This window comes from Arachis hypogaea, chromosome 15, assembly GCF_003086295.3.
Source record: "Arachis hypogaea cultivar Tifrunner chromosome 15, arahy.Tifrunner.gnm2.J5K5, whole genome shotgun sequence".
NCBI lineage: Eukaryota > Viridiplantae > Streptophyta > Magnoliopsida > Fabales > Fabaceae > Arachis > Arachis hypogaea.
The window spans coordinates 40,447,635-40,457,801 of record NC_092050.1 but is presented as its reverse complement, the minus strand read 5'-3'; the positions used below and the strand labels follow the sequence as shown (position 1 = coordinate 40,457,801).

At 38.5% G+C, this 10,167-nt stretch overlaps 1 protein-coding gene across 1 annotated transcript; it reads right to left on the bottom strand.

The window, feature by feature from the left end:
- Nucleotides 1–2,036: 2,036 nt before the first annotated feature.
- LOC112746999 (binding partner of ACD11 1-like) lies at nucleotides 2,037–4,874 on the bottom strand. Its single transcript, XM_072218393.1, has 5 exons — nucleotides 4,750–4,874; nucleotides 4,444–4,580; nucleotides 3,527–3,602; nucleotides 2,937–3,050; nucleotides 2,037–2,656 (listed from the first exon to the last, which is right to left on the bottom strand). The coding sequence occupies exons 2-5, from the start codon at nucleotides 4,560–4,562 to the stop codon at nucleotides 2,225–2,227; spliced, it is 741 nt and encodes a 246-aa protein (XP_072074494.1). The 5' UTR covers nucleotides 4,563–4,580; nucleotides 4,750–4,874; the 3' UTR covers nucleotides 2,037–2,224.
- Between the last annotated feature and the right edge of the window lie 5,293 nt (nucleotides 4,875–10,167).

The window sequence follows — 10,167 nt, the reverse complement described above, 5'->3', positions numbered from 1 at the left end:
ATTCACTCCCAACCTGGTAAACTCGCTTGAGGTGTCTCTTGCGAGTGGACTTGGTGAGTCCTCCACCCGCGAATCCTCCCGAGATCATATGTATATGTCTCTCGGGAGTTTGTGGTGGTAGGTCTCTCCTGTCCCCGTCCTCTCGCTTTCTCTTCCCGTGATTGTCTGACCTTTCCATGAGATATCTATCAAGCCGACCCTCTCTGGCCAGCTTTTCTATCACATTTTTAAGGTCGTAGCAATCATTTGTTGAATGACCATAGATCTTATGGTACTCACAGTAATCGCCGCGACTTCTTCCCTTTTTATTTTTAATGGGCCTGGGAGGTGGCAGCCTTTCAGTGTTGCAGATCTCTCTGTATACATCCACCATAGAAACCTTTAGAGGAGTATAAGACTGATATTTTCTTGGCCTGTCGAGACCGAGTTCTTCTTTCTTCTTGGGCTCTCTTTCCTTCTCTTTTGCAGAGTGGGAATGCCTAGGTCGCCAACTCGGCTCTCGTAGTCTGGCATTTTCCCCCATGTTGATGTACTTTTATGCTCTTTCCTGTACATCACTCAGGGAGGTGGGGTGCCTTTTTGATATGGACTGTGAGAAGGGACCTTCTCTAAGTCCATTCACTAACCCCATGATGACAGCTTCGGTAGGCAGGTCTTGAATCTCTAAACACGCTTTATTGAACCTTTCCATATAGTCCTGCAAAGATTCTCCGACCTCCTGCTTTATTCCCAGGAGGCTCGACGCATGTTTTACTTTATCCTTTTGGATGGAGAACCTCATCAAGAATTTTCTCGAGAGGTCCTCAAAGCTGGTGACCGACCTCGGCGGGAGGCTGTCGAACGACTTCATCGCCGCTTTTGACAAGGTTGTCGGAAAGGCTTTGCAGCGAGTTGCATCAGAAGCATCAGCCAGATACATCCGACTTTTGAAATTGCTTAAGTGATGCTTCGGATCTGTGGTTCCGTCATAGATGTTCATATCAAGGCTTTTGAATTTTCTTGGAACTTTTGCCCTCATGATGTCCTCACTAAACGGATCTTCTCCTCCCAGGGGAGACTCTTCTCGGTCGCCACGGGAGTTCCGACTTTTCAGAGAAGATTCTAGTCTTAAGAGTTTTTCCTCTAACTCTTTTCATCGCTCTATCTCTTCCCTGAGATTTCGCTCCGCCTCTCGTTGTCATTCTAACTCCTGTTCCAACTGTTCCAAACGACCTTGGTGGCCATGGACCAACCCCATTAGCTTGGTTGCGTAGGGTAGCCCTTCCTTTCCTGACTCTCGTCCATCCGAGGAGTTTACCTTTGGATTTTTAAACCCAGAGGTGCCTTCTCGATGTTGATCGCTGGCTTCCTGGTGAGGAGTTGGGTTCACGTCGTTGTTTCTGGTGTCCAGGTTTTCCTACTCGGAATCAGACGCCGTATGACCATCTTCCGGTGATTTGTCCGCCATTACTGGTTGATCTCTCGGGTCCCCGACAACGGCGCCAATGTTACGATGGGTAACCGGAGATTATTGGGTTGGACTCGCTGGGTTGGCCCAATCGTCTATGGAAGGAAGCCTTCGAGCAAATTTGCATCTTTAGGGCCTCCGTCCGACTTGTGAATACGAGTGAATGGGGGTGGTACCTACAAAGACACTCCAATGCCTAAGTCAGCAAGGGCGTGAGCAGGTTTAGAGAGTATTAGGACTTAGAGATACCTGAAGAGTGCCAGTGTATTTATAGCGGTGAGCCAATAACCACCGTTGAAGTAGTTCCGCCTTTTAAGGGGGATAACCGTCCCTTTATCTTAGGGAAGTTGGGATATGGCTCCTGAAAGTGGGTTGAGAGATTTTAGGGGCAGTTACTCATTTGAGTGAGTGTTTATCTGCCAGCTAATCTTCATCTCCGACTTCTTTAGAGCAAGTCGTAATGAGAACCGACTTCTTTAGGGGAAGGTCGGTGTGGGGTGAGGCTCAATCCTTTGGACTGGGTCCTTTCGTTTGGACCTAGGCCTTAGTGTTGGGCCAGGGTATGAACAGTATTCATACAATCATCACATTATGGTAATCCCGTTGAGGCATCAGTTAACTATGCTGTGGCCTTGAACAGAATTCTATTGTTAACTTTACATGTAAGTATCAAGATCAACAATTCTACATACATGTAAAACTAGTACTATTTTAAACTAATATGGATTTATTTTTTCACAAAAGCTATTCTGCAGAGGAAGAGGTAGACAAGAATACTCAGTGCTGACCATCGCCACGAGCACCCAAGTCAGAAGCAACATGAGCCGCTCGGGTTAGAGCACCTGACAGCCACAATGCTCCCTTCGAAAAATAGCTACTATTTACTACAGAGTCCCCGGCGGCTGCCACCGATCTTCCAGTTGCAGATGCAGCTGACCTGGCTATTTCAGAGATATTATATTTCTGATCCACAGATTTCACAGCTCCAACACCTGTTGATATCTTGTCAGCGAGGCGAAGTCTCTCGCTCAGTTCAGAAACTTTCGCTGTTGCAGTCGCAGAAACCTGATGAGACTCGTCGAACTCTCTAGCCTTAGCCAATGCGTCCTTACTGAGAACATATCCCTTTGCTAGCATGGTCTTCACAACTTCTTGAGCCGCAGTAACTGCTTCTCCAGCAGAGGAAACAAATTGGTCTCTATGTTGTGTCTGAAAGTGAAAAGAGATCATGTATGTACGGCCAGATGTTAGATCCAACATTATAAGCTGATTAGTCTTTTTTACATGCATAAGAAATGGAAGAAATACTTGCGTGATCCAAGAATACATCTACTGTGTGCTCCCAAAACATTTACACTTACTCATTTTAAGCTATAATGCTTAAAGTTAGATATAAAATTCATAAATGAGTAGTTGTAAATACACCTAGAGCCACATTGAACATACTTTGAGACCATGCAAGAATTCCTAAAGAAGTAGATATACATACATTTGAAGCAGTCTCATCGTCACGGTTGTAGGAAGGCTGATTCCAAAAACCATAGCCATCATCGCACTGCCCCCAACGCGTTATGCATACACGTTGATCTAAAATAGTGGCTCCCTAACAGAAAATATTATAGAAAAGAAACTGCGCAATTAACAATTAAGTAATGCAGAATTGCAGATTGCTCAGTCGGACATACTTTTTAGTATTGGAAAACTATGCAACAATCAATCAGACAACATGCCTGTTTGATTCAGAAAAATGTTTCATGTTTTAATTTTTTGCTTCTTTGCTACAAAACTACCACCTTATCTTGATTTAGCTTCTTGTTTCCAAGATTGTGAAGGAAATATCTAGAAGAAAAAGGAGGGAAAAAAGAATTCAGTATTCCCGTTCACAGGACACGGAAACCACAGAACAAGGTGACGGTTTTGAAATTAACATTGGAAACAGAAAAATGAAACCTGGATTTTTTTCCCTTTTCTTTTGTCTTTTCTTAGAACCAAACAGAACCTCAAGGACCAGTTATCACAAGACGATTCCAGCTACCATAATTGTAAGTATTCTGCACTTTAGCATGGAAAAATACTCACACTAAGCAAGCAAGCAGTTTCTTGAGAATATGCATCTTTGAATGTCACATATGCAGTACAAGCACAATCACCAGACCTGCCACCAGCAATAATAACTCTGTCATATCAAGTCTCTGCTACACCAAAAACAAAAAATACCTTCAACTACCATGCTCACGTTATAAAATTGCAGGAAAATAAAAATGATCCCTTTCGGAAAGCTTAATAGACTCGCAACTGATAACAAAAACCTGACATCTTATTGAAAATTTTTTACAGAATGTGTCCAGGAAAAATTTATGAATCGTGTTGTGCTAAGCCACGAAATTGAAAGAAATGACGACGATAAAAATCATCTCAAAGAGAGTTTCTAACAAGAAACTAAGGAATCAAGTTTTCTTTTTGGTGACAGCGAAACCCCAATCTTGCTACTTTTTACTTAACAAAATCCAAATAACAAATCTGTCCCTCACCATTCAAGGAAAGATGGTGCATTAGTTATTCCATACAAAATTCATTCATGCACAAGAGGACTAATATGCCTAGGTACGAATTTGACACTTTTAAATCCTGAGGACTATTTTGTTCCCTACGACTTCATGTTGTGTGTCAGGAATATCAATTATCAATTATCATGAATTGGATTCGTTCAACAAAGTTCAGTGTACTCTAGCAGTGGCACTGCTACCACCAATTGTAAAATCAGTTTATAATCAATTAGATTAGTAGATTCATTTCACAATCAACTATCCATCTGTGTAATACATAAACTAAAAAGAGTGCATGAATTTGCCCTAACCATCACTAACCAATCAGGAGAACATCAGCTTCAATAGAATGAACTAGTAAAATTAAGAACAGAAACATCAAATAATAGCTTAGTATTAATAATTAATACTCCAAAATTCAGAGAGAAATTACTTGATTGAACAGTATACCTAACGATTTCAACGTGCTCGATCGCGCCGGAGAAAGCGAAGAAATGGTGGAGATCTTTCTCGGTGGTTTTTGGCGAAAGTCCAGTAACTTCTACCATGTATCCACTACCACCAGTCATGATGTTCTTCGCCGGTTTCTGAACAAAGATTGGGGAAAACAATTGAAGCAAATGCTCAACAATTATAAGTTTATAACCTAAAATCCAATTTTCTTTTAAGAAAGAAAAGGAATAGTAAATTAAATGTAGGAGGTGGTAAATAGAATCAATATGAGAGTGAAGAATAGTTTGGATGCGACGCACTTACAAGTTCCCAGTTTTCAGAAAGAACTAGAAGAAAGCGACATGACTACCAAAACATACGCATAACTCATAAGTCAGAAAAAGAGCGGGGAAGAGTTTATTTACATGGTCGTTACCAGACTCTCCGCCATCTTTTTGGGTTTGTTTACTTGCCGCCACGCCAATATTTTATTTTTTCACTAATTACTAATATTTGTGTCCATAATAATATTATAGGCAAATATAAATTTTTTAAAATTATATTGGTTTTATTCTAACATCATGGACTCGATACAGAAAATTTATAACATCAAACTATTTTGACAAAAAAATTGTAAATGACAAAAATTTTTGTTGGTTAAAAAGATCAAGATTTGCATAGATAAAAAAAGTAAATAATAAATTTTTTAGTTATTATTTTCATGTGAAAGAATTTAATTTTTTACTAATAATTAATTTTAATATTTTTAATCTAAAATTTGAAACAATTTAATGTGTATATTAAAATATTTGATTAAGTATTAAGTCTGTTGCACAAATAAAAATAATTAATTTTTTTTATGCTTATTATTTTAAACTAATATTTTTTTCTTTCTATTAAGAGAGTGTGCCAACGAATCTTCGCGAGTCGATCTAGCCTTTCTTTTGCAACTTGCCTTGAAATTCTATCTCGAATTTCATCTTGAAAAATGAATTGAACATCTTTCCAATTCTATTCCTTAATTGCATGAATCTTGTCTCTTCCGAGATGAGCCTGAACTTATCTTGGTATACCCATGTAATCCTTGAATCTTAGGAACTTAATCTGAATGGAGTTGCCCACTTTCGCAAATTGTATTCTATTGAGATCAGTTGAGACTTACCTGATTCGCTATGCCTTGTTCTCTCTATCAAGGTCTTGATTTGAATTTCTTTTTTGAGATGCACCTTGGATCCTCTTCTTGTGCATTTTGTCATTTCTGTACAACTCTGTTTGACCGCATACAAGACCTTTTTCTGATTTTTTGTGAATACCATTTGTGTTGTTCATTTGAACCTAACATCTTTTTGAAAATCAACTCGTGCTGGAATTTGCGTCACACACAACTCTTAGATGCAACTATTAAAACGTTAGTTCCTTAGAGCAAGACTTCTGAACACGGGGGATGAAGCATGTAAGTATGCAACATCAAGGAGAGTTTTGGAGCCTTAATTCTTGCCGACCGTATTGCCTATGATTAAGTTGACTCGCAAGGATGCACCATTTGTATGGACGCCTGATCGTGAATAGAGTTTTCAAACTTGGAAGGAGAGATTGATTACGGCACCAACACTTGTATTACATGAACTTAATGAACTAATTAAGGGTTACTGTTATGCGTCATTGAAGAGCTTAAAATGCGTGTTGTTGCAACATTATGATGTAGTGACGAACGCCCTGAGCAAGAAGTTTTTGAATGATGCTTCGATGTTAATTCAGGAAGAAGAAATATAAGTGAGTTGGAATCCTGAGTTGGGTGTTGAGAAAGTAGATAGAGGTATCAGACTGCACCAATTACAAATTACAAGAGATTGTAAGGCCAAGAATTTGGAAAAATTAAAAAAAAGATCAAGGGAGACAAGGAAGGAACTTGGAGGGATAACGGAAGGGATTTGGAGGTATAAATAAGAAGAGAATTAATGTGCCTAATATCGTAAGTTAACATGTAAACTATTGTCTGAAGCTCACAAGAACCCATTTTCAAACTCACCCTAAAGTTACTGAGATGTATCATAAATCAAAGAAGACATTTTGGGTGGCCAGAATAAAGAATGATGTGGCGACGCATGTGACTCAGTGTCTTACATGTTATAAGATGAACTATTCACTAAAGGAATTGGCGAGACTATACGTCAAGAAGGTAGTGAGGTTGCACGGTGTGCTAATCGCATCTGTGTTGATATGAACCCAGAGAATCAAGCATTTTAGGTCCTGAAATAGTAGGCGAGACAACAGAGAACAAATCAAGCAAATTTGAGTTAAGATTCTCACTACGAAAAGCCGACAGAAGGGTTATGCGAACTTGAGGAGAAAACTTTTCACATTTGAAGAAGGAAGTCCTGTATTTGTGAAGATTACTTCAACAATTGGAATTTAAAGAGCAGTCAAAACTAAGCAATTGAGAAACCCGGAGATATTAGTCCAATCAAAATTTTGAAGAGGATTGGTGGCCGTTGGCATATCAAATAGTTTTATTGTCGTATCCTTCGAACCTGCATGACGTACTACACATTTTGCAAAATTTGGGAATACATTTTTGATGTGACTTATGTCTTACGACCTGAATAAGTTCAATTGAAGAAGCATTGCCGTTCAAGTGATACCGGCTAGAATTGACGATACCAGTGTTAAGCGACTACGTGGAAGAGAAGTCTCGTTAGTAAAGGTTGTTTGGAATCAAACCGTAGACGCGAAAAATATGAGGGAGCTTGAATTGGAAATGATGAAGGGCTAACCGTACTTATTCTCCAATAACTGAATTTTGGAGACAAAATTCCTAATTAGGTGGGTATGATGTAAAACCTGCAGAATTAATAAATAATTGGCCAATAAATTAATTATTATTCAAAAAAATTGGGAAATTTATATTTATAGTTTAGAAAGTATACATATTTAAAATACGATTTTTGACACTAATTTTAAAAAGTTTGGCCCAGAATTGAGCCAATGGACTGAATCGATTGAACCGGACCTATATTGGATCCAAGGTCCAACCCTTATCAGCTCCATTCATGAGCCTTCAACTCATTAATCACACCAAAGGGGGAGGGGGGCGAATGTTGGAAGTGAAGAGGGGAGAAAGGGTTTGGGAAAAAACACTATTTAACAATAACTTCTATCGCACATAACTTTTGATCCGGATCTCCTCACCACACTATTTGTGACTGATAAACTATTATTTTATGGTTTATCTTGTGCTAAATTGAGTGGTTTTTATCAGTTATTCGCACACTTATTCATAAAAACTGCATGGTTTTACAAATCCTTCCTAATTTTGCTCCATGATTGAAAACTTGCTTCCTAAGCCTTTAAATTATCAATTTTTAATTTTCCTTTTTACCATTCGATGCCGTGATATGTGTGTTAAGTGTTTTCAGGCTATAAAGGACAGGAATGGCTTAGAGGATGGAGAGGAAGCTTACAAAAGTGGAAGGAACACAAGAAACTAAGGAGCTAAGCAGCGAGGGTCGACGCACATGCATAATTGACGCGTGCGCGTGCATTGGCGCATCGTACATCGACATGTACGCGTGACGTGCGTCACGTGCTGCAATTACAGAAGACGCTGGGACCAATTTCTGGGCTATTTTGGACCCAGTTTTTGGCCCAAAAACTCAGACTAGAGCCAGGGGGCAGGCAGAGACTCAAGATACATTCACATTCACTTAGTTTGAGTTTTTGGAGTTTTTTGAATCTTAGAGAAAAAAACACTACTTCTTCTAGGGTTCTTAGATTTTAGTTCTATGCTTTTGGATTGGATATTGAGAGAGCTACTTCTACCTTTGATTGAAGTCCTCATCGTTATAGTTTGCTTTTCTATTACTCTACTCTTTTGTTTTCCATTTAATTGTTCGTGGTCATATATGGATATTATTACTTTTGGGAATTAATAATGCAATGAACAATTTTTACATTTAATTCCATTTCTTGTTTGATTTCCTCCAATTAATTATCAGCTTTAGAATTTTCTTTTATTAATTTATTTTAATTACTATGTTTCTTAACTATTCTTATTCCATGTTGTTGAAAAATGGTATTCATGTTATGATTTAAAGCTCTCAACTTGGCTTGGGAGTTGATTAATTGGAACTCCTTGAGTTGAAAAACTCAAGTATTAATTTGTAATTGCGATTGCTGGCTAACTCACTTTTCACTAACTCTAATCCTTCTCTAGGAAGGGATTAGGACTTGTGAATCAGAGTTAGTGTACCTTCCTTTGCAACTGCAAGAGGATAACTGAGTGGAAGCACAACCTTTTACTATTATACTTGGGAAAGTCAATGATAAACCACTATTTTATGGTTTATATTATGTTTAATTGTGTGGTTTTATCATGATCCTTACCCACTTATTCATTAAATTAGCATGAAATTATAATCCCTTCCTGAATTTATAACATGTTTGAAAACTGCTTCCTAGAGACTTTAATTATGTATTTTTAATTCCCCTTTATTCTATTCGATGCCGTGATCTGTGTGTTGAGTGTTTCAGACTTCATAGGGCATGAATGAGTTGGAGATTGGAAAGGAAGCTAGCAAAAATGGAAGGAACACAAGAATTTGAGGAAATAACCAGCGAGAAGTGACGCGGTCGCATGGCTCACGCGACCGCGCGAAGGAGAGCGAATCGAAGTGACGCGGTCACATGGCTCACACGGCCGCGCAGATTGGAAAAGCTCAGGCGACGCGGTAGCGTGGACGACGCAAACGCGTGGCAAGGAAAAGCACAAATGACGCGTCTGCATGGATGACGCGATCGCGTGACATGTGCGATCTGCATAATCTGCAAACTTCGCTGGGGGCGATTTTGGAACTTATTTCGACCCAGTTTTCGGCCCGGAACAGCAGACTAGAGCCAGAGAATATGCAGAAATAAAACACAACATTCATTCTAGACAGTTTACAGTTTTAGATCTAGTTTTTTCTCCTCTAGGTTTTTCTCTCTAGGTTTTAGAATTTTAATTTTGGGAATTAATCTTAGCATTGGAACATTGAGAAGAGTTATTTTTCCTCATCAAGACCTCGTCATTCTAGTTCGTTCTCTTAACTTGGTTTTATTCTTCCATGTTCTTTGCTTTGTTCAATTTTGTCATTTGAATACTTTCATGATTATTTGATACAAGGATTATTTCTTCTATTTTAATTTATTTCTCCATTCCAATAATCATGTCTTCTTTTAATTCCCTTTCATGTGTTATGGATTTATTATTTGCAATGAGTGAGTAGTTCCCTCACTTGATAGGGAGTTGAATTGAAAGGAACTCTTGAGTTGGAAGGATTGAAAGAAAAATTGTAATTGGGTTAACTGTTGAATTGTTATCTAATCACTAACATCAATCCCTTTGAACTAAGTGGGTTGCAACTCGTGAATAGTTCTAGCATTCTAACTTGTTTGACTTTCCCTTACCTAGTAAAGGATAACTAAACAGAACAACCATTAATTACAAATTAACCTTGAGATCATTCCATCAATAATAGAGATTCCAACTAATCAACTCCCAGTCAAGGCTTTTATTCATATTATTTAAATTTCCCCTTTTTAATTTTCCCTCTACTTAACTCAACTTCTTGGAACATCTGATTAATAAAATAGCACACTTTTTTGCAACTCGTTGGGAGACGACCTGGGACTTAAACTCCCAGTAATTTTTAATTTAAACTCTCTGTGACATATTTCTAAATTGATAGGCAGATTTTCGGTGAG